This window comes from Mustela erminea, chromosome 1, assembly GCF_009829155.1.
Source record: "Mustela erminea isolate mMusErm1 chromosome 1, mMusErm1.Pri, whole genome shotgun sequence".
Lineage (NCBI taxonomy): Eukaryota > Metazoa > Chordata > Mammalia > Carnivora > Mustelidae > Mustela > Mustela erminea.
Window position 1 is genome coordinate 118,396,352 of NC_045614.1, and position 25,228 is coordinate 118,421,579.

The following is a 25,228-nucleotide window of genomic DNA, read 5'->3' on the forward strand; positions in this document are numbered from 1 at the left end:
ATTAACCCATAATGTGCTGTGGGGTCTTCCAGAGTACGAATGTAGGACTACTTGTATTAGAATCATATGGGGAGCTTTTTAATAAGCAGGCTCATGGGTCCTACGCCTAAACTATTTTATCAGAATAGCTAGAGATGGGGCCTGGGAATCTCATTTCATAGCAGGCCACGCTTGAAATCAAGGGCTACTCATGTAATGATCAACATTGATAATTTACGGTATTATGAAGTATGCTCATACCCAGTGCCACCTGAGGACTTGGTCACAGTGGATTTGCAATGAGAACATAAATCCAGGGCTGTTGAACTACCTAACAGTTTCAGCTATTGTTTCTATTAGTTTCTGCCATAATTATCCAATAAATTGTCTCTATGCCAGGATAAGCTCAGCTCTGTGGCTCTTGTGAAATTGCATAACTCAGTGTGGTTCTCTGCTCTTGCCCAAGAAATGACTCAAAAGATATAAAGCCTTAGAATCGTGCCGGGTTCATACTAAGCACTCAATAAATGTTAGTCATTAGTATTATTTCTCATCAGAGCAGGACGAACATCTGCAGAGGGGTGATGCTGGTTTCTCAGACATGAACTTAGATCATAGGATCAGCATTTGACTAGCAAAGATGGTTGGAGACAGTTATTAAGATAAAGGAATGGAAGATCTCATTAAGACTCTCTGTGTGGTACAGATCATACTCTTGTTTTTGTTATTTTTATCTGTGAAGAGAATGTAAGATCAGATATGACTTTACTTTTGACAGTTTAAATTGTTGTTTGCATCAGCAGAAACTACTCTTATTGGAATGATGGTTCATTTAGGGATTTATTTATTCTCCTACTGACAAATACACACAAATACATAGACTGCCGTTGCATACCTTTTAGGTTGCTGTAAATTATTTGTGTATGTCTCAATTTGGAAAGAGATACTGTTTTCAGGAACATGAAGAATTTTAGCCACAAAAGAATTCTTAGCTGTCACAGGTAGTGTGTAATTGAGAGACTGGGAAAAGAATGAGGAAGTAGTTTCTCCAGCATAATGAAAGGGAAAGGTGGTTCTTTTTTCCTTGAACAAAACATTTGTTAAATGCAAAAGAAAATTACCATGGACTCTGGAGCCAGAGCATCCACAATGCTAACATTTTGCAACAAGATCTTTTATCTATAGATCTCACAATGGTTTATGGACACTAATTAAGTCTCACTGTACTCATATACTTCACAATGAGTTTTCTTTACTTCTTTTTTGCTGAGGAAAACCAGGACAGTGAATGTTTAAACTCATTTGAAGTTACAAAGCTGGGATTTGAACCCGGTGCTTCTGGCCCAGAGAGGAAGGGGACCCACATGGTGGGTTTGACAGTTGACGCATAGCTGGATATTTTGCGGAGCAGGGAGGGATCTCCAGCGACTCTGAGAGGAAGGACCATGGTAGGAGCACAGGGATGGTCTAGGGGACCAAGAGTGGGCACCAGAGATCTTGATGGACTGTGAAGGCACATGTACCTGGTGTCTTTGATCTTGATACTCCTTCTGCCTTACTTGCTACACTCCTGAACAGACACACTGGGATTGAAGTTCATACTGATTGCTCTAGTTTTTTTTTTTTTTTTTTTTTTTTTTTTTAATTTATTTTTATTTCCAGCATAACAGTATTCATTATTTTTGCACCACACCCCGTGCTCCATGCAATCCGTGCCCTCTATAATACCCACCACCTGGTACCCCAACCTCCCACCCCCCGTCCCTTCAAAACCCTCAGATTGTTTTTCAGAGTCCATAGTCTCTCATGGTTCACCTCCCCTTCCAATTTCCCCCAACTCCCTTCTCCACTCTAAGTCCCCATGTCCTCCATGCTATTTGTTATGCTCCACAAATAAGTGAAACCATATGATAGTTGACTCTCTCTGCTTGACTTATTTCACTCAGCATAATCTCTTCCAGTCCCGTCCATGATGCTACAAAAGTTGGGTATTCATCCTTTCTGATGGAGGCGTAATACTCTATCCCCAGGGGTACAGGTCTGTGAATCACCAGGTTTACACACTTCACAGCACTCACCAAAGCACAAGATTGCTCTAGTTTTTTGAGGCTGTGAACCTTGAGGGAAGTATGTGTATGCCAGAGGGGAGTGGCCTGGTATTGGTGGGCAGAGATGAGTCACTTACCAAGTGAAGCCACAGTAGGAGGGAAATCAAAGGGCAACAGGTTATGTTACTCCCTCTCACTTGTAATCTTGGCCCTCTTTAAAAAGGAAGAGAAAACAAAGCACAGGCTAGGTCTGAGATCAATCTCAGATGGCCAATTATGACAGCTACACCTTAGATATATTCAGGCCCTGACTTGTCTAGGACCCAAAGTAGATGTCTGGATCTATCAGAACTCTTGAATGGAGACTGGAAATAATTTGCAATAATTCACTTTCTCTCTCTCTCTATCCTCTCAAGGGGAATGTTCAAAGATTACACAGGAGGGCGCCTGGGTGGCTCAGTGGGTTAAGCCTTTGCCTTTGGCTCAGATCATGATCTCAGGGTCCTGGGATTGAGGCCTGCATCAGGCTCTCTGCTCGGCGGGGAGCTTGCCTCCTGCCCCCTCTCTGCCTACTTGTGATCTCTCTCTGTCAAATAAATAAATAAAAATCTTTAAAGATTACGCAGGAATATTTTCATATAAATGGAATAAGAGTCAGAAAAGGGAGATGACCAGAAAGCCCCAGGAAAGACAGATGCAAGTGCTGGGAGCCAAGGAGGAATCTCACAGGCTCAAACACTATTATATTTCTGAGATGTAGTCAAATGTGTAAAAATAGTAGCAAATTATTTGCCGCTTTAAAGAGAGTTACATACCAAATTGCAGGGGAATTTATTAGCACATCTAAATCTGAAAAAGAAAGGTTATAGACTTACAAGGCTAAGTTGCAAGTAGGGAGCAGAAGGGAGAAAAATTTTAGTTGCTTTTAGTTTTTATTCCAAATTGCATCAGTTCATTAGAAACAAATAGTTTATAAAGGACTTAGTCCATACCCTAGTAGAAAAATAATACAGGGTGCCTGGTTGGCTCAGTTGGTTAAGTGGCTAGGGTCATGATTCCAGGGTCCTGGGATTGAGCCCTGCATCGGGCTCCCTGCTTGGCAGAGAGCCTGCTTCTCTCCCTTTGGCTGCTGCTCTGCTTACTTGTACTCTCTGTCTCTCTGTCAAATAAATAAATAAAATCTTAAAAAAAAAAAAAAGAAAAATAATACAAACCAGAAGTATATCAATATTTTTTTCATTCAATAATATTAAAATAGCTACAGGTAGCAGTTAATCTGGCTATATATATGCGGATATTTACAGACAAGATTATGCTGACACTATGTTTTGGAGAATGGTAAGATGTTATTACCTTTACTAAAAACAGATGGCTAAAATGGTCTATCTGACGTTCTATTATCCACATTTTAATAAGCTACATTGTAATGGTAATTGGTGTTCAATTTGAGGGTACTGAAAAATCTCCAAATATCCTCTGGGTTATCAAGGAAAGATAAAATGGTATTTGATCCAGTTCTTTACAACTTTGATCTAGTTTTAATGGTGAGTTATTTTATGGCCCTTGAATATTTGGAAAGTCACATGATATAAAAATGAGTTCTCTTAATCGGAACATGCAATTAACTGGAAAAATCTCTAAACCTACACTCTAAGAGACAATTTGTGAAAAAGGAAACGTGGTTAGGGTAAAACATTTCCTTTTTTTATAAACCTTGACCTGGGTATGTCCCTCACCAATTACATAGGGTCCCTTGGGCCTCAACTTTACGCAGGCGGTTGGGTCTCTATGGTAATGCACCCGGCTGCTGAAGCGGAACACAGGTGACAAGGCGGAGGCAGGGGCTGGGCGACTGTGGGGAGAAGGTCTGGCTGCCCAAGGCTATGCAGGGTCTTCTTGAGCGTCTAAGGATTGACTGCTCTGCCTGGCCAAGAATCTGCAGAACCTCCTCCTGACAGCCTGCCTCGACTTCCTAGCTCTCCTGGTAAACGCGCTCTGCACACCGCTCCACGGCTGCTCAGGAGGCCAGGGTACTTCTGATGCCTGGCTGCGCTGGGACTGGTGGCTCCCGGTGGGACCCCACTTCCGTTGATGCGTCAGCTGCATCCTTCCAACGCGCTCAGAGGCTATGACTCAGGTGAAAGGAGTCCATTTTGCCAGCCCCCCGCTGTCATGCAGCCGTTCAGCATCCCCGTTCAAATTACACTCCAGGGTGGCCGGCGGCGCCAGGGGAGGTAAGTCGCCACCAGAACCTCTCTTGCTGATTAAGTGGCTGAAGGGCGGCCATAACGAGTTGGCAAGGTTAGGTTTAGGTTTGGTCTTCATCCTCTGAGAATGCCCACTTGCCAGGCCTCCCAGGGGATCCTGGGGGCATCTTTGTGTCTTCTCCAGAAGTCCTGGCATCAGGGAGCTGCAACTTTTCTTTTTGGTTTCCTCCTCCATTTGGCTTGCAAATCTTAAAGGCCAGGGACTTTTTTTTTTTTTTTTTTTTGACTCACCCGTGCTTCCCTGGCACTAGGACATGGCCCAGAACATGTTAGGTGCTCAGTAAATATCTCTTGGTTGCATGAAGGGTCTAGGAAACTACCACCAGCACTTGGTTGCCTGGTGAAGCATGCTTGGGCCCTGGAATCACAGGCCTGGATTCAAATCTCAGTTCCACTCTTTTTTTTTTTTTTTTTTTTTTTAAGATTTTGTTTATTTATTTGTCACAGAGAGAGAGAGAGAGAGAGGAAGAACACAAGCAGAATGGCAGAATGGCAGGCAGAGGCAGAGAGAGAAGAAGGCTTCCTGCTGAGCAAGGAGCCCGATGCAGGTCTCGATACCAGGACCCTGGGATCATGACCTGAGCCGAAGGCAGCCTCTTAACCAACTGAGCCACCCAGGTGTCCCTCAGTTCCACTCTTTAACTAGCTATTTAACTGTGGGCAAGTCATATAATCTCTGTTGGCCTCATCCCCTTGTCCATGAAGTGGGGATAATAATGGTCTCTACATGCCTTGGCAGGCTTTCTAAGTACTACTCTCGACACTATCCCATTACCCTCTAAGGGAGGAAGTGAGATAGGCTTTCTTTCTTTTTTTTTTTTTTTTAAGATTTTATTTATTTATTTATTTGTCAGGGGAGAGAGAGAGAGCGCGCGCACACAAGCAGGCAGAGTGGCAGGCAGAGGCCTAGAGAGAAGCAGGCTCCCTGCAGAGCAAGGAGCCCGATGTGGGACTCATCCCAGGACCCTGGTATCATGGCCTGAGCAGAAAGGCAGCGGCTTAACCAACTGAGACACCCAGAGGCCCTGAGAAAGGCTATCTTAAGGAGCTTTTTTTTTTCTCCCCAGAGGAATGCAAAACAGGGGGGCTGTGAGCCTTCAGTGAAGTTACAGTTCTTCTGTCTGCTTCTGGGTTTGGGTGGGTGGAGCCTTAGAACTGGATGCTGATATTGAAAGACGAGCCTTGCTTCAGGGTATTTGAAAAAGAGCATAATAAAAGCGTGCCAGGGGTACATTTCTCAGCCAAGTTCACACACTTTATCTGGAAATGTGGATGGTTTGTTAGTAGCTCAAGTGGAGTCGGGAGCTGAGTAATTGGAAACAGTAAAAACCACAGTGGTCATCACATCACCCACTTCTAACATCCTGTAATGACAGGCATGGGTGTTGAAGAAACAAAGGAAAGTGAGATTAGGGGTTTGGGCGGTGGTGAGGATTGGAAGAGGAAGACACAGAACATGGGGGAAAGAGATAGAGGCAAAAACCCTTCTCTCCTTGAAATGCACTACTGCTTTTGTGAAAAGACAAAGCGAATTACTATATGGCAGAAAATCAAATGACCAAAGGCAAGGGAACAAGTTTTAATGCACTGTTCATAACACAATTAACTAGACATAAGAGCAGTTGTGTTCTCCCCAAAGCAAGACCATCTTCCCTTTTCATTGGTGAGATGTACAATCAGATGATTGCCCTAGCCTTTTGCTGAACTCTGTGAACCATGCTGACTTCACTCAACTTCATTTGGTGCTTCAAAAGAAGTTGTTAAACAATTTTGTAATTAAAAAATAGGAGGATAAAAATGATTACCCACAGCTTCTCTGTAACACAAACAAATTACAGGGAAATATGAATTTAACATCCCCATGCTTCGAAGTTATATATACATGTGAAAGGAACGTCAGATGAATTACCAAACTTTGAGGAAGAGCAGCATCTTTCTAAGGAACCCTCCTTGACAATATGAATTTAACATCCCCATGCTTCGAAGTTATATATACATGTGAAAGGAACGTCAGATGAATTACCAAACTTTGAGGAAGAGCAGCATCTTTCTAAGGAACCCTCCTTGACAATATGAATTTAACATCCCCATGCTTCGAAGTTATATATACATGTGAAAGGAACGTCAGATGAATTACCAAACTTTGAGGAAGAGCAGCATCTTTCTAAGGAACCCAGCTACAGTGTTGGAGGGAGAGGCTCCTGGCTTCTGCAGGGAATCTCAGCCAGAGGAGCCTGTTCAAACTCTTTGAAATAAGTTTGCCTGAGGCTAAGACAGAAAGTGCCTGGAGCAATGGGTGAAAAAGGGCTGGTGGGAAAGTCAGTTCAGTTTGCCAGGAAGCCACAGAAGGGGGTGGGTACTGCCTAGACTATGAATTAGACATCTCCAGGTAACAAACTGGTTGGAAGTGGAAATGTATTGCTGGCAAAAGGAAATAAAAATTCTATTCACTCATCTTACTGGCTAGAGAGCAAAATTAGATTGTTCTTTGTTTGTTTGTTTGTTTTAAGATTTTTTTCTTTCTTTTTTTGACAGAGAGATTGAGAGAAAGAGAGAGGGAGCATAAGTACGCAGAACGGCAGGCAGAGGGAGAGGGAGAAGCAGGCTTCCCACCAAGCAGGGAGCCCGATGTGGGGCTCGATCCCAGGACTCTGGGATCGTGACCTGAGCCAAAGGTAGACGCTTAACCAAATGAGCCACCCAGGTGCCCCCCAAATTAGGTCATTCTGAAATGCTTTGAGATCCTTGGATGAAAGGCGCTTGTAATACCACAAAGTTAATTACAGGAATGTTTATGGTCTCAGAAAACTGGAAAAACCCCAATATTCAACTATAAGGAACTAGGTAAGGAATTGATGGGATATCCAATTGATGGAATATTATGGAGCCAGTAGAAGGGTCACAAAGAATTGCTTGTGACATAAGAAAGGGCTTACTATGTTAAGTGCAAAGACGAGATTTAAAAAATCCCACTATGTCCAGGATGATTTTGTTCTATTTAAAATAATAGAGAGGAGGGGGAATAACACAGTAAGTGAGTAGAAATTATCTCTGATTGGTAGAATTGTGGGTGATTTTTGTTCTCTTCTCTCTACTTTTCCACATCTTTCAAGTTTCGTAACATGAGCGTGTAAAAAGTACATTACTTTCATGAATTCTTTGACATTTCTTGAGGCTTTCTTTAGGGCTCGGTTTGTGGTTAGGTCTCATAACTGTTGCTTATATGTTTGAGAAGAATATATATTATGTAGGGGATAGTATTCTGCATTATCATTTAGATAAATCCCATTACTTACTTTGCTCAAATCTTTTCCTCACTAATTTATATGGTTGAGCTGTCCATCACTGAGGGGTTATGCAAAAATATCTCCTCATTTGTCAGTGGATTTTGTCTATTTCTTCCTGTAGTTCTTCAGTGAGGCAAAGCTATTAGGTACATGTAAATTAGTATTGTTAGCTCTTCCAGGTGACTCTTTTTAATCAATATTATCACCTTCTTTACTTCTAAAAGACTTTTTAACCTGAAGGTTCCCATCAGCTTGCTTTTCCTTAGACTTTGCCTCACAAACTTCAACCTTTTTACATCTGCGTGTCTCATGCGACTTTTTTTTAAAGATTTTAAAAAAATTTTATTTTTTTTAGTGTTCCAGAATTCTTTTTTTGTGCACCAAACCCAGTTCTCCATGAAATACATGCCTCCTTAATACCCACCACCAGACTCACCCAACCCCCCACCTCCTCCCCTCCAAAACCCTCAGTTTGTTTCTCAGAGTCCACAGTCTCTCATGGTTTGTCTCCCCCTCCGATTTCCCCCAACTCCCTTCTCCTCTCCATCTCCCCATGTCCTCCATCTCACGTGATTTCTCTGTCTATTGACAATATTCCTGTCTTCTGGTTCCCATTCCTGTTATGGAGAAGTGACAACTCAGCCTGTCATTCCTCTGCGGTTGATCTGTCTTTTTCGGGGGCTGCTTTTAAGATTTTCTGTTGTGGTGTCTGTGTAATAACTCTGTGATGTGTCTAGGTGTAGATTTCTTTATTTGATCCCACAGGGTTTATAGAATCTGAGGACTAGGTTTTCATCAATTCTGAGATTTTATTATCTTTTTAAGAACATTGCTTCTGACTTATTTCTCTTATTTCTGGAATTCTGAATAGATCTTACGTTAGAGCTTTCCTATTTATTTTCCATGTTTCTTCACTTCTCTTTCGTATTTTCCATTACAGAAACTCCGTGTCTTATACTCTGGCTGTTTTGCAGGTCCATCTCTCTGTTTACTAATTATCTCTGTGGATGTATCTAATCCACGGTTAAATCTGTCCATAGAGTTTTTATTTAAATTTTTTTATTTTTTCATTTCCAGAAATTATATTTGATTCTTTTAAATATTGGCCTGGTCATATTGCAGAGTCTTGCTCTTTTCGATATTTGTAATCCTTTCTTTCTTTCTTTTTTTTTTAAATATTTTATTTATTTATTTGACAGAGAGAGAAATCACAAGTAGGCAGGGAGGCAGACAGATGGGGGGGGAAGCAGACTCCCTGCTGAGCAGAGATTCCCAATGCGGGGCTCGATCCCAGGACCCTGAGATCATGACCTGAGCCTAAGGCAGAGGTTTTAACCCACTGAGCCACCCAGGCGCCTCCCTTTCTTTTTGTTTCTTTAAACATATCACAGATACATTTTTTTAAAAAGATTTTATTTATTTAATTTAACAGATAGAGATCACAAGTAGACATAGAAGCAGGCAGAGAGAGAGGAAGGGAAACAGCTCCCTGCTGAGTGGAGAGCCCAATGTGGGGCTCGATCCCGGGACCCTGAGATCATGACCTGAGCCAAAGGCAGAGGCTTTAGCCCACTGAGCCACCCAGGCGCCCCTCACAGATACATTTTTATATACTGTTCAAATATCCGAAGTTTTTTGTGGATCTGAATCTGTTTTTTCTAACTCAAAGGCCCTTACTGTGTTTTATGACTTTTGAATGAGAACACATAGTCCTCGAAACATCATAGGATTCCTTTGGGGCCTAGATTCAGTAGACTGCCTTCTTATTTATTTTTTTTTTTAAAAGATTTTTTTATTTATTTGCCAGAGAGAGAGAGTGAGCAAGCGAGTACACACAAGCAGGCAGAGAGAGCAAGAGAAGCAGCCTCCCCGCTGAGTAAGGAGCCTATGCGGGGCTTGATCCCAGGACGCTGGGATCATGACCTGAGCCGAAGGCAGCGGCTTAACCCACTGAGCCACCCAGGCGTCCCGACTGCCTTCTCATCTTGTTGATGGTTTCCTTTTCTTTGCAGAAAGATTTTAGTTTGATGTAGTTGTATTTGTTTATTTTTGCTTTTGTTTTCCTTGCCTTTGGAGTTAGATTCAGAAAAATATCATTAAGACTCATACTAAAGAGCTTTTCATCTATGGTTTCTTTTAGAAGTTTTATGGTTTCAGGTCTTGTATTGAAGTTTTTAATCCATTTTGAGTTAATTTTTGTATATGGTGTAAAATAGTGGTCCAGGTTCCTTCTTTTGCATGTAGCTGTCCTGCTTCCCAGCACCATTTATTGGGGAGACTGTCCTTTCTCCACTGTATATTCTTGTCTCCTTTGTAATAAATTAATTGACATATAAACATAGGTTTCTTTTTGGGCCCTCTATTCTGTTCCATTTATTTCTGTCTGTTTTTATGCCAGTAACTTCAGATGTGCAGGATGGTTTCAAACCAAGCGGTGTGCTACCTCTAGTTTTGTTCTTCTTTCTCAAGCTTGTTTTAGTTATTCTGGGTCATTACGTGTGGTTCCACATAAATTTTAGAATTATTTGTCCTATTTCTGTGAAATATGTCATTAGAATTTTGATACGCATTGTACTGAATCTCATTGCTTTGGGTTTTTATGGACATTTTGACAATATTAATTCTTTTAATCCATGAGCACAAAATATCTTTCCATTTATTTGTTTCTTCTTCAAGTTCTTTAGTCAATATCTTATAAGTTTTCAGTGTACAGATCTTTCATCTCCTTGGTTAAATTTATTCCTAATTATTTTATTTGTTTTGTTGTGATTATAAGTAGTATTGTTGTGATTATAAGTAGTATTGTTTTCTTGGTTTCTCTTTCTGGTAGTTTGTTACCAGTGTATAGAAACAACAAATTTTTGTATATTAATTTTGTATCCTATAAGGTTATTGAATACATTTAATAGTTCTAATAGCTTTTTTGATGGTCTTTAGGGTTTTCTATATATACTACCATGTCATCATCATATAGTGACAGTTTTACTTCTTTTTCTCCAATTTGTATGCCTCTTATTCTCTTTCTTGCCTAGTTGCTGTAGCTAGGACTTACAATATTATGTTGCCTAGAAGTGGGCATCCTTATTTTGTTCCTGATCTTAGAGAAAAAGCTTTCAGCTTTTCCCCATTGAGTATGAGGTTGGCTGTGGGCTTGTCATATATAGCCTTGATTATGTTGAGGTTCTCTCCCTCCATATCTACTTTGTTGAGAATTTTTATCATAAATGGATTTTGAATTTTGCTGGATGCTTTTTCTGCATCTATTGAGATGATCATATGGTTTTTATCTTTCATTATTTTAACGTGGTGTAGCATATTGATTGATTTGCAGATGTAAAATCATCCTTGAATCTGTGGAATAAATCCTACTCAGTCATGGTGTATCATCCTTTTAGCCTTTTGTTGAATTCAGCTTGCTAATATTTTGTTGAGAATTTTTGCTTCTATGTTTATCAGAATATCAGCTTATAATTTTCTTTTTTTTGTGGCTTCCTTGTCTGGTTTTGGCATCAGGGTATTGCTGGCCTCGTAAATGAGTTTGGAAGTATTCCCTTTTCTTCAATGTTTTGGAAGAATTTGAGAAAGATAGGTAACAAATCTTTGAATGTGTTGTAAAATTCACCAGTGAAACCCTCTGTCCATTTCTGTGGATCCCCAGACTTAAGTTTGTTGGGAGGGTTTTGATTTCTGATTCAATCTCTTTATTAGTAATTGGTCTATTCAGATATTTTATTTCTTTATGATTCAGTCTTGAAAGTTGTAAGTACTTAAGAATTAATACATTTCTTATAGGTTGTCCAATTGGATGGTTTCTAATAGTAGTAGTGGCATAGTAGCCTCTTATGATTCTTTGTATTTCTATAGGATCAGTTGAAACTTTTCTTCCATTTCTAATTTATTGGAGCCTTCTGTCTTTTTTTTGTTGTTGTTGCTAAAGATTTGTCAATTTCGTTTGTATTTTCAAAGAGCCAGCTCTTATTTTCATTTATCTTTGTTATTGTCTTTTTAAAAAAAAGATTGCACCACGTGGAGGGGAGGGGCAGAGGCAGAGGGAAATAAAGAATCTACAACTAGACCCCCACTGAGCATAGAGCCTAATGTGGGGCTGGATCCCAAGACTTTGAGATCATGACCCGATCTGAAACCAAGAGTCTGCTGCTCAACTGACTGAGCCACCATGGCGCGCCTTTTTTATTGTCTTTTCTGTCTCAGTTTTATTTATTTCCACTCTGATATTATTTTCCTCTTTCTACAACTCTGGGCTTCATTTGTCCTTCTTTTTATATTTCCTTCAGGTATAAAATTATATCATTTGTTTCTTGTTTCTTGAGGTAGGCTGTATTGTTATGAACTTCCATCTTAGAGCTGCTTTTGTCAGCATCCTGTTGATTTTGGTATGTCATATTTCTGCTTTCACTTGTCTCTAGGTATTTTTAAATTTTTTCTTTTTATTTATTCTTTGATCAGTAGTTATTCAGTAACATATTTTATCTCCAAGTATGTGTAGTTATTTATTTTCCTCTCATGTTGAATTCTAATTTCATACCATTGTGGTCAGAAAGATGCTTGATATGATTTTAGTCTTCTTGAATTTATTGAGACTTATTTTGTGGCTTAACGTGTGATACATTCTAGAGAATGTTCCATGTGCACTTGAGAAGAATGTATATTCTACTGCTTTGGGATGGAATGTTCTATATATATTCCTATTAAGTTTTCTATATATCTGTAAGTCCATGTGGTCTAATGTGTTGTGTAAGGCCAATGTCTTCCTACTGATTTTCTATCTGGATGATCTAGCCATTGATGTAAATGGGGTGTTAAAGTCTTTTATTATTATATTATTGCTGCCAATTTCCCCTTTTTAGGTCTATTAATATTTGCCGTGTTTTAGTGCTTCTAAGTTGGATGCATATGTATTTATAAATGTTGTATCTTCTTACTCGATAGACCCCTTTATCATTATGTAGTGCGCCTTTCTGTCTTTCATTACAGTCTTTGTTTTAAAGTTTATTTTGTCTTATATGAATATAGCTACAACAGCTTTCCTTTTATTTCCATTTTTATGGAATATCTTTTTTTGGCCCCACTTTCAGTTTGTGTGTATCCTTACTTTTGAAATGAGTCTCTTGTATGCAGTATATAAATGTGTCTTTTTTTTTTTTAATCCATACAGACACTCTCTATTTTTTTTTTTTATAGATTTTTAAAATTTATTTGACAGACAGAGATCACAAGTAGGTAGAGAGGCAGGCAGAGAGAGAGAGAGGAGGAAGCAGGCTCCCTGCTGAGCAGTGAGCCTGATGCGGTGCTCAATCCCAGGACCCTGGGATCATGACCTGAGGTGAAGGCAGAGGCTTTAACCCACTGAGCGACCCAGGCACCCCCAGACATTCTCTATTGATTGGAGAATTTAATATGTTTACACTTAAATTAATTATTGATAAATGTGTACTTATTGCCATGTTGTTAATTGTTTTCTGTTGGCTGTTTTTGTAGTTCTTCTTTCTTCCTTTCTTCTCTTTTTCTCTTCCTTTGTTTTTTGATGATTTTCTTTAGTGTTGTCTTTAGATTCCTTTCTCTCTCTCTTTCTCTCTCTCTCTTTGCGGTGTGTGTGTGTGTGTGTGTGTGTATTTACTATCAGTTTTTGCTTTGTGGTTACTAGGAGGTTCACATATATCATATTATGAATATAATTCAAGTTTTTAAAAAGATTTTATTTATCATTTGACAGAGAAAGAGTGTGTGTGCACACAAACAAGGGGAGTGGCAGGCAGTGGGCAAGGGAGAAGGAGGTTCACCGCTGAGCAGAGAGCCTGATGTGGGGCTCCATCCCAGGAGACTGGGATCATGACTTGAACCAAAGGCAGAGGCTTAACTGGCTGATCCACCTGGGCACCCCTATAATAGTTGATTTTAAGCTGATAGCAACTTTAATTAAATTTGAACACATTCCAGAACTAAATTTTTACTCCCCTCTCCAGAACTATTTTATGTTTTTGATGTCATATTTTATTTGTTTTTATTTTATGTATCTCTTAACTAATTATTATAGTTTTAGCTAATTTTATTACCTTATAAGTGGCTACTTCACTACCTATACTATATATTTACCTGTTCCAGTGAGATTTTTTATTTTTATGTTTTATTGTTATTAACTAGTGCCATTTCTTTTCAGCTTAAAGAAATCCCTGTAACATTTTTTGTTAGACCAGTTTAGGAGTGATGTACTTTAGTTTTGCTTATGTGGAAAACTTTTTATCTTTCCTTCAATTCTGAATGATAACCTTGCTGGATAGTATATTCATGGTTGGAATTTTTTTCTTTTCAACATTTTGACTATGTCAGATGACTTCCTCCTGGCCTGCAAAGTTTCTGCTGAGAAATCCACTGATGGCCTTATGAGGTTTCCCCATGTACATAACAATTTGTTTTTCTCTTGCTGCTTTGAGATTTTCTTTTTACTTTGAACTTTTGACATTTTAATTGTAATGTGTCTTGGTGTGGATCTCTTTGGGTTCATCATGTTTGGAACTCTCTGGACTTCCTAGATCTGGATGTCTGTTTCCTTCCCTAGGGAGGTTTTTAGCCATTATTTCTTCAAATAACTTTTCTGCCCCGTTTTCTCTTTCTTCTCCTTTTGAGACCTCCTATAATGTGAATGTTATGCTATTTGATGTTGGTCTCTTAAGATGTCTTCAATTTAAAAATTTTTTTTTTTCTTTTTTGCTGCTCTGTCAGGGTGAGTTTTATTGCTTTGTGATGTGTTCTTGCTGATGTGTTCTGTTTCATCCAGTTTGCTATTGAGTATTCAATAGTATATTGAATTCTTCAGTTCAATTCTTCAGTTCCATTATTATGTTCTTCAGTTCTGTAACTTCTGTTTGGTACTTTCTGATAATTGCTCTCTCTTTTGAAGTTTTCATCATGTTAACTCATTCTTCTGAGTTTGGTGAGCATCTTTACGACTATTAATTTGAATTCTTTATCAGGTAGCTTTCTCATCTCTTTCTGAGGTTGTATTTTTTGTTTTTTGTTTTTTTCCCATTGGGAAGTATTTATTTGTTTCTTCATTTTGCTTCAATCTGTGTTGGTGTCTGTGTATTGGGCAAAACAGCTTCTTCTCTCAGCCTTGAAGGAATAGCCTTGGTTAGGTGATGAATCCTCTCATTCACCCTTTCTCTAGCTCTTGGCTATCTCTTTGTGATTGTCTAAACTACCTGATTTATTCTTTATGTGTCCTAGCATGTATGTCAAGACCTGTTAATGTTCCAAGGGGAGAATTTCATTTAGCACTTAGCTTAAGGCTGATTAGAAGCCAGCCCCTCAGGCAGCAGCTGTCAAAGTATGCAAATTTTTACAGTCCTTCGGGGCTGCAACTGGAAACCTAGTTGGCCTTTAGACCAGGTCATCTAGAGGTGTCTCCTGGATGAGAGTTATAAAAATTAGGGTTCTAGACAAGTGTAGAAGCTCCTTTCTGGGAGGTCTATTGAGCTATAGCAAGACCAAGAGGGTGTGCAAGGATTGTGTCTTCCTGCCTGTGTTCCCTGGGAATGCCTCTTAGTCTCTAGATGTATGGGAAACCTGAAGCCTGTACTTCAGGCTGGAGCTCCAGGCTAAGTAAATAGGACTTTTTACAGGATGATTGTGTGTTTCAGTCTGCTATCTGTGCATTGCCCTGGGGTGGGGTGGGAGGTGCCCTGCCAAGAACGGTCTTTCTAACTGTTACATTCCTATGGAACTCGGGAACACCAGCATCTTGGCCACTAGGGTTAGATGATCAAAGGTTTTCCCCTGTGTGGATGCTGTCCATGCACACTGAAATTATGCCAGTTTTGTCTATCAACAATTATAATTGGGTCTATTAAATCAATATGTTACAAGAGCCAGAGAGACCTCAAAATAAACCTCTTCATGCATGGATTCCATAGGTATCTCACAACCAGCCTCCAGGATGACTTACAGTATGAAGCAACTAAAGTCCAGTTTCAGAACAGGAGGGAAAAGACAGGGTATTGGGTACTGGAAACCTATAAAATATCTAATCTTACTTTATGGCTAAAACTCTTCTCTTTATTATAATTGTTTATGAATTATAAAATGTACTACCTCAAATTTCACTTAAAAAGTTGTTTTTCCTGCCTATTCTCTGAGGGTGGGATGATAGAGGGTGAGTAAAATATCAAAAGAGATTAAAAATCCCCAAACCAGGCGCCTGGGTGGCTCAGTGGGTTAAAGCCTCTGCCTTCGGCTCAGGTCATGATCTCAGGGTCCTGGGATCGAGTTCCGCATCGGGCTCTCTGCTCAGCAGGGAGCCTGCTTCCTCCTCTCTCTCTCTCTGCCTGTCTCTCTGCCTACTTGTGATCTCTCTCTCTGAAATAAATAAAAAAATCTAAAAAAAAAAAAATCCCCAAACTACATCCTTGATTCCCAAAATAGTATTAACCCAGGAGTGCTGTGATCCTCTGAGACCCACCGCAGGCTCCTAGGACATCCTGGATTACTTGACCTTCCCCTCACTGTCTTTGAATTTTGAAGATTTTGCCAGGGAGAAAAGCAGCTAGGGAGAGGAAGGGGAAGGATGTGGGGTAAAGTATAAAATATACTTTTGGAAGAAAACAACTAGCAATTCCCTTGACAAAGTGTTGCTCGGCTTTACATTTTAGTAAGCTTTTTATTCAGTTTGATGGTGTCTGAGTTTCTACCATTATAACTGCATTTGTTTGGCTTAAGATTTTCTTAAGACTCCTGAAGTGGAACTACCTCTGGGACTGCATCCGCCTACTGAGCAAGGAGCTGCAAATCAATGACATTGACCATAGGAAGTGGTAAAACTATGGCAAATTGGAGAATACATGCTGGTCCATAGGGACAGCCTCTGCTTGGCTTGGCCAGCTGTTCATAGACAGGAGTGTGGACCTGATAGTTTTCAAAAGTCAGTAATCAGCATTTTTATGAAAAATTTCATAATTTTTAAAGTGTTAGCAACTCATCCCACATTAAAAAAACACACAGAGAATTAAAAAACAGAACAAAACAAAAAACCAAAAAAAACAACTTATCCGTGGGCTGGATACTATCTGTGGGTCACCAGTTAGCAACGTTCATTTTGGTTTTTACTGTTCACTGGACCCCTACTGTGAAATAACTTATCACCTTTGCTGGTATAGAGCAGAGAGAGGCAGAGAAGAAATGTAGGGCCATTCACACAGATCTGTGAGTGACCAGAGTGGGGGAGAGCAGAGAGGAGAAGAGAACAGTGAAAACTTCCTTATTCTGAAAGGACTGGCCACGGGCCACCAAGCCCCCTACTGCCTTTCCCTGTAAAAGAACAATATAAAAGAACAAGTCAAATCCTACTATTTCCGGATGTTGTTAATTCTGAATCTGAACTTTCCGAGTCATTCTTTACATATGGAACTCACTGAAGAGTGTAAAAATTATTTTCAGGGGGAATGTGCAGTATCCCTAACTGATAAACAAGTTCATAATACTTATTTACATACATATATATGAAAACTATACAAATGAAAACTACTTATAGGTAATTCTTTTCTATTCATTGATTAAACAGATCTCCAAAGACTTCTTACTATTGTTAGATGTAAAAAATATTATATTAATTATATTTTATAACACATAAATTTAGCTGGTTTGGGTGGGTTTTTAACCAAGCTCTGAACATGGGATTTCATTGTGTTGCTCTGAACCTGATCACAACCTCTCCAGGTGGATGGCAAATGGGATCATCCTTCCACCCACCATGAGGTGGTAAATGTTCCCATTTCTCTGTGAGTTTATTGAAATATCTTCTTTTTACTTCCCCCAAAGGACAGCCTTTTCTGCCTCAGGGAGGAATAGAAACATAGACCACAATGATGGAGACCTCCCAGATGTGCACAAGAAGCTGCCATCCAGTGCTGGAGAGGACCGAGCCGTGCTGCTAGGGTTTGCAATGATGGGCTTCTCAGTCCTCATGTTCTTCTTGTTTGGAATAACCATTCTAAAGCCTTTCTTGCTCAGGTAAGAAACAGAGAAAGGAGACCCAGAATTTTTGATTCAGATCAGACCAAACACAGTGGTGGAGAAGAGGCTGGCTTTGGCTTCTTCAGCCCTCTCATCATTATCTAAGGGAAGATAGAAACACCTGTTTGTCTCTCAGCGCTGGGAGGCAGTTGAGGGTGGAGAAAGGGGTGGTAAGAAAGCGGAAGATAGTCCTTTGCCACTCACCCTCCTCATCTGAAAAATACTTTCAACAACTAATCCATACATTAGATATGCATGTAGGTAATAAATTCTTCCTTTAACAGGTTGATATCAGGGGTGTCTGGGTGGCTCAGTCAGTTGAGTGTCTGCCTTCTGCTGAGGTCATGACTCCAGGGACCTGAGATTGAGCCCCACATTGGGCTCTCTGCTCAGTGCGGCATCTGCTTCTCCTTATCCCTCTGCCTGCCATTCCCCTGCTTGTGTTTGCTCTCTCTGTCAAATAAATAAATAAATAAATAAAATCTTAAAAAAAACCCAACCCAAACAAGCAGATACCACAGAGAATGGTTAATTTAAGTCTTTTACACGAGCATATAAAAGTTATTGAGTTTTTTGAGTTTGATAATGTCTATCTAGCACATAGTAGTAGCTCAATAAATGTTAGTTTCCTTCCTTTGTTTTAATTGGTTTCCTTATTAAATACATCTAATAACAGCATTTATCAAATATATATTATATGCCAAAATATACTATATTTTATCCTATTTAAGTCTATAGTCTAATGCTAATGGTAGCATTATTTTATTGTTTTAATTTTCCTTTTAAAAATGAGCAAGCTGAGATTCAGAAAGGTCAAGTAACTTGCCTAAGGTCACTCAGCCAGTAAAGAACTGGCCTGTTGTTTTGATATAAGACTCCTTGCCTCCTAATACTTAAATAAAGTTTGCAGCCATAGGAGGGATAGGAGATTTCATTAGGCCAGGGGAGCACAGGTTTAATTTTGGAAGATGGCCTACACAACATGGGGATACTTTGAGGGAGGGCAGTATGGGGTAGGGGAAAAGCAAGGAACACTTTCCCTTTGGTTAGCCAAAGAGTTACAGAAGTTTGGGAGAATGGGGAGAGGGAGGCCTAAGAGATCAGTGGGGAAAAAGGGTCATAGGGCAAGAAGTAGGTGGCCTGCTTTTGTTATTTATCAGATTCATCTCTTGCCATTCCTAAGTTACATTATTAGGACAATAATGTGGAGGTCTCCCTCGCTACAGCACACAGTGCTATAATTACAAGTGCCCAGAATTTCCACTCTAATATTAGCACCAGGAGAATATGTTCTGCTTCTGGTCAACGAGCTTTTATTCAGTGGACTCCAGGAATCTTATATGTATTTGTATTTCCTTCATTGCTTTGGCTGCTAGGAAGCTCAGAGTCAAATTTGTGGCCCAGTTCTCATAACTGTAAGGGATCTTATGGTATGCAGGATACAGGATTGTATCCTTACTCTTTTCTCCCTCCCTTTTCCTATTACTCCTGTATCTATATTTGTATCTGTATCTATATCTACCTATCTAGCTAGCTACATTATACATATTTATGTAAGCTGAATAAATGGTGTGTGTGTGCACATGTTTGTGCACTTGTAGGAAAGTCCAGGTCAGATTATTTTTTAAATGTGATAATTTGGGAGAAGTTTCAAGGATACCTTCTGCAACCTGACACCAAACTGTTGCTCATATTTAAATTTTACTTTTCTAAGCATTTCTAGAAATTGTTTGCTTAAAGTAATTACATGAATGCTTAAGAGTGGTATGTTCTCCTCTGTCTCTTGCCTTGTGATCTTGTGCTACCTCAGAGCCTGGTTTTGCTTCAGGGAAGATGGCCTAAGTAGCTTGTACCTGTCCCCACTTCCTTAGACTCTCATCTTTCAACCAAATGATGGACTTTGCCTACTTGTAGACACATAGACACACAGTGTTATCAAAAGACCATGCTCATGTTTTCAGCTCTAAATATATCCGTGGTTCTACTGGAGAGGCCTGGCTTGGTCCTTGTGCATGGAAATTCGGAGAGCTTAGCTCTAACACAGACAAACAGGGGCCTCTAAAGTATGATTTTAGGTTCTTGGTCTAAATAAGTACAGAATTTAATTTTGTGAGAAAGAAGGCTAGTGTTAAACCTGTGGAAAGAACCTTATTTTCCATATTTGCATTTTTACTTGCCTCAAATTTTATTCTTCTTAGGCTCCATCCAGTGTTTGTTTTTTATGTCCTTGCCTCCAGATTATTTTGAATGGCACCGTCCCCAAGTTATTAAAGAAAATGCTTACTCATGACCAAAGATCTCAATGGAAGTGTAGTGTTACCCTAGTGTCAATGAGGCATTTCAAACATTGACTTTAGAATTTGCTTATCTTACTTCTTGTGTTTAAGTTGCCAGGAAATAAACACAGGGACCCGCCTACACGTGTGAGGGTGCATGAGGAGCTGGTCCTGTACATTCAATCAAGCATTTCCTCTGACCCTCATTTACTTTATCTAAAACTTATCCTCTAATCATTTCATACATACCTGTCTTTTCAACACCACCACAAAATCTTCATGGGCAGGAGTTTTGCCTACCACTTCTCATAGCACCTAGAACATTCTGTGTGTGTAGTACATGAGAAAATTCTCAAAGGAACATTTTCCAAGTAAAATTTAATTCACGGTAACACTTACTGAGCCTCTACTATGTGGGAGGCATGGCGCTTCTTGCTTTGAGGATCATAAAGAAGAACAGGATGTACCTCCTGACCTCAAGGAACTTACTGATAGCAAAACATAGTAAGTTTTCGAGTGAGATATTCCTTCTATGATTTGTTTGCTCATGGGAAGTAGACAGAGACCATGGAAATGTACCTTGTTACCAGGCTATATTGACCCAGGGCCACACTAACTGTGGTTGGACTCCATCCAAAGGCACATTTCCATAGGACAGGAAAATGGGTACATTTTGAGATGACAAAGCATGAGAGAGGATAAGATTTCTAACTATGTGGTTACAGTAATATTTGTCAAAGCATGGTTTGCCAAATACCTGCATCTTAAATATGGCTAAATATAGATTTTTGGGCTTCAACTCAGGTGAACTGAATACAAATCTCGAGGAGTGAAGCCATAGAATCCACAAATTCTTCACTCTAACACACTTGCTCAGTTGATTCTGAAGTTTGAAAACCATTGATCAAAGGGTTGGTGTAGTTAGAAATACACCAAGCGGGTCATAATTGAGATGAAACTTACCAGTTTGCTGTTTATCCCCTTTCTCAATGTTCTCCACTCAGTGTTCCTAACCACTATGTACCTTCTGTAATGGTTCTACATTACCTTTAAATATACAAATGCCTTGGGCTATCACATTAGAAATATAAAACTGGGGCACCCGGGAGGCTCAGTCGGTTGAGCATTGACTCTTGATATTGGCTCAGGTGATGATCTCAGGGTTATGAGATCAAGCCCTGCACTGGGTTCCATGCTGGGTGTAGAGTCAGCTTGAGATTCTCTCTCTCCCTCTCTCTCTGCCCCTCCCTCCCTCTGCTTGCTCTCTCTCTTAAAAAAAGAAAGAGAGAAATAAAAAACTAAATTGTAGAGGGTGAAGATTATTTATCTTTTTCCAATTGAAGCACTCAGAGAGAAGAATCAAACTGTACTATCATCCACGCTCATATCATGGATGACTGGATGGACTGTGCTTTCACCTGTGGTGTGGACTGCCGAGGGCAGGGCAAGTACCCATGTCTTCAGGTGTTTGTGAACCTCACCCATTCAGGTCAGAAAGCTCTCCTACATTATAATGAAGAGGCTGTCCAGATAAATTCCAAGGTAATGTAAAGTTCATGTAATGAAGGAGTTCTAATTATAGTCCTCCTTTCTGTGCCAGACTGTCCCCAGCAGAGTGCAGTACCCCAGACCATCTCTAGGGATAAAGCTATTTCCCTCCAGTGAATGCCTTTACAGGATAAAGGAAGCTAAAAGCATTCTTGGAGGAAAAAATGGGGTATATAGAATGGAAAGGAATTATTCCAATTTTGCAAACTGGTGTCTAGAATTTTCCAGCTGAGCCAGAGTCAATTGTGGGCAGTTTTACTTTTGGAAGTCCTACTCCCCATCATATAAAAAATGTGAAAATGGGGGCGCCTGGGTGGCTCAGTGGGTTAAAGCCTCTGCCTTCAGCTCAGGTCATGATCCCAGGGTCATGGGATCGAGCCCCGCATCGGGCTCTCTGCTCAGCGGGGAGCCTGCTTCCCCTCTCTCTCTGCCTCCCTCTCTGTCTACTTGTGATTTCTGTCTCAAATAAACAAATAAAATCTAAAAAAAAAAAAAATGTGAAAATGTACTCACAACACATTTTAAATCAAGTAAACAATTTTTCTTATCAAATAAATTTAAAGGATTATTATAATTTTGATTTTAATAGGTTACTAAATTGGTTCATATGCTTATAGTATTTATTTACACCTAACTATGAAAAAGTTAGCTTGTATTAGATTGGTTAACATGCTATACTTTGTTGTCTTTACTTGGGCACTAATCCATCTGATGATTTCTGTTTCGGATGCAATAATTTTTAAGGTCTCAAACATTTAGGTAGGCCTTAAGCACAGTGCCATGAGTGCCTACTGAGGATGCTAAAAAATCTCAAGTTTTTTTGGAAAAAAAAAAAAATCACCAGCTGACAGATCCCTTCACTGGTTCTGCCCTCCGCGAACCAAAGCCTTTGTAGGAAGGCTTTGTGGGCCTAGGGCAGAAGCCTCAACACACTATCCCTTAGGGAAAGATTTTCTATGGGAAACCAAGACAACTAGGGTAGAGGCATTCATAGGTTGAAAGCACATAGTGAGCTCAACAGATATTTTTTGAGTGGACAAAGACCAACTGCCTGTATGTGGAGACAGCATGGTCCTTACGATGCTGGTCACTGCCTCTTCTGCAATGTCTATTTTCTAAGAATCCCTTCCCCCATTTCTGCCTAGTGCCTGGAAATGGCCATTTCACTCTGTGCCCTCCTGTCCACCCTTCCCCATGGGCTCTGCAACAGGTTTCATCACCTTCTGAGATTGAAACTCTCCATGAATAGCTTCGGTTTGAAGCCTTTTCAGAATTAAAACTGTTGCTTAAATGCTTGGTTTCGGGGACAGTGTCCTCATGTTTCTTCCTCCTTCATACTCCTAGTGCTTTTACACACCCAAGTGCCACCGAGACAGGAATGATTTGCTCAACAGTGCTCTGGACATAAAGGAATTCTTCGATCACAAAAATGGGACTCCTTTTTCATGCTTCTACAGTCCAGACAGCCGATCTGAAGATGTCATTCTCATAAAAAAGTACGACCAAATGGTAATCTTCCACTGTTTATTCTGGCCAATGCTGACTCTGCTAGGTGGTGCCCTGATTGTTGGCATGGTGAGATTAACACAGTACCTGTCCCTATTGTGTGAAAAATACAGCCCCCCACACAGAGATGAGGTAGGTGGCAAAGTACCTTATATGGAACAGCACCGACTAAAACTGTGGAGCATGGGGAGGAGCCCAGAAAGAAGCCGAGAAATCTTACAATGGTGGCCACATTAAGGTCTTGGCCTTCGGATGCTTGGCAATTTTTGCGCCTGAGGACCTAATAATGCCTGCTTGGAGACAAACCATGTAGAGGCAACTCAAATTAAGTATGATACTTCACACAGGAAGAAACATTTTTAAAAAGCCTCATTATGTAGTCCATCTGTTCTATAAATAACCACAAACTCACCGTCTTTTCCTCTACCCACATATTCCATGTGAGCCAAGGCAGTGCTTTTGTTCCCTCATGGCAACACAGGCTTCGGGTAGTTGTGCTTGACCTAATTTCGGCTCTCGTGGAACCCGTTGGTGTGGAGTACACGATGAGGACATCTACCTGCTGACCACTGACTGGCCAGTCTCTTTGTTGGCAACAGAGTTCACCTCAAAATATTTCTCAAAAAAAAAAAAATCTTAGTGAAAATCAAGTCATTCACGATCAAGTTAGGAAGAGAATAATCTGGTAATTTCAAAAAAATGTGGGCTACCATTCTATCTCCCCATTCATGATAAAGGAGGAAAGCTGCTGCCTAGCAAAACCACTAAGTTTGGAGCTATTCATACTTACCCTTGCCATGTACCATGTAATTTTGCTTTCAGCCACATCTTTCTAGTTAATTATGCTTTCCATAAGCTCATTTTATTCTCTGTGTACATTCTGGTGGGAGTGGGAGAGACGGCCAGAAATGTGCAGGGAGAGGCTATACTAGATGGAATTGAACATTCATGTCAGATGATGCACACTGTAGACCGGTCCCCCATGGCTAGTCAGCAAATGTCCGAACTTTAATTAATGACTCAACTATGGTTACCAACTAATGAATGTCACAGGGCTCTCCCAACAAGTGCTTTTCAGAGTAAGCTGAATATGAGTTGAAAAGAGTTTGTTCTGAAAACCAACGTGCCTTAAAGTATCTTTAAATTTTACTAAAAAGTCATATATCACGGACATTATAATGAGACTTTTGAAGCAACTTTTATATGCAGATGTAATCAAAACAGAAGTTTGCCTCTAAGTCAATATTATGCTTTTTCATATGAATTCAAGTCACAAATAACTAGACTGGATAATTAGAGCAATATTGACTTCACAAAAAATAAAAAAATAAAAAAAAATAAATAGAAATCCTGTGGTGGGGGGGAAATATTGACTTCACAAGTAATGAACAATTTTGGTGCTTTCTCTTCTTTCTAGTGTGGAATGGTAGAAAAAACACATGTCTCAGAGGATTTTATGTGAATTCATAGGCCATCATTACAGCTTTTCAGATATGTATCCTTGGGCAATTCTGCTCAACTGCAATGAATGTTCAAGCCTTTCTCTTCTCACTTATAAAATGAGGACAATCTCTTCCTTTATAGGGTTAAGGAATAAACAAGGCAGAGTATATAAAATACCTTGCTCAACTTCTGACATCTAGTAAAAGTCCTCAAAAACATTAGTAGATTTAAAAAAAAATTGTTTTCTAAGTTTCAATGTTTAGCCAGCCTTATCCCTCTTCGGGTATATACCCAAAGGAACCTCCAGTACCTCCAAGAAACAATCTGCACTCCCCAGTTCAGTGGAGCATTACTGACAGTAGCCAAGATATGGAACCACCACTGTCCATCAACAGATGAATAAATTGTGATCCTACACACACACAGAGAGAAAACACATATACATGAGGTGTATATCTACACACAGTGGAATATTATTCAGACTTCAAAAAGGAGACCCTACCATTTGCAATGACATGGATAAACCCAGAGGGCATTATGCTAAGTAAAATAAGCCATACACACAAAGGGAAAAAAAACCCTGCATTTCACTTATATGTGGAATCCAAAAATGTCAAATACACAGAGGTAGAGTAGGATACGTAGAGTAGGATGGTGATTATTGGGAGTGGGGGAAATGTTGAGATGTTAATTAAAGTGTACAAACTTTCTTATCAGATGAATTAAGTCTAGAGATCTCATGTAGAGCATGAAGACAATAATACTATCTTGAATACTGGAATTTGCTAAGAAAGTAGATTTCAGGTGTTCTCATCACACAGATACATAAGATAACTATGTGAGATGAT

General features: G+C 39.8%; 1 protein-coding gene across 1 annotated transcript; it reads left to right on the forward strand.

Moving 5' to 3' along the window:
• Positions 1-3,887: 3,887 nt before the first annotated feature.
• On the forward strand, positions 3,888-24,785 carry KCNMB3 (potassium calcium-activated channel subfamily M regulatory beta subunit 3). The gene is made up of 4 exons (XM_032340372.1): positions 3,888-4,261; positions 17,413-17,604; positions 21,227-21,425; positions 22,776-24,785. The coding sequence occupies exons 1-4, from the start codon at positions 4,119-4,121 to the stop codon at positions 23,172-23,174; spliced, it is 933 nt and encodes a 310-aa protein (XP_032196263.1). The 5' UTR covers positions 3,888-4,118; the 3' UTR covers positions 23,175-24,785.
• Positions 24,786-25,228: the final 443 nt, after the last annotated feature.

Bases quoted from the DNA above. Each gene is read 5' to 3' on its own strand.
- KCNMB3 (XM_032340372.1), top strand. From the start codon at position 4,119: ATGCGTCAGCTGCATCCTTCCAACGCGCTCAGAGGCTATGACTCAGGT. The intron at 17,605-21,226 runs GTAAGAAACAGA...TTCCAATTGAAG, and splicing joins CTAAAGCCTTTCTTGCTCAG to CACTCAGAGAGAAGAATCAA. The intron at 21,426-22,775 runs GTAATGTAAAGT...TCATACTCCTAG, and splicing joins CTGTCCAGATAAATTCCAAG to TGCTTTTACACACCCAAGTG.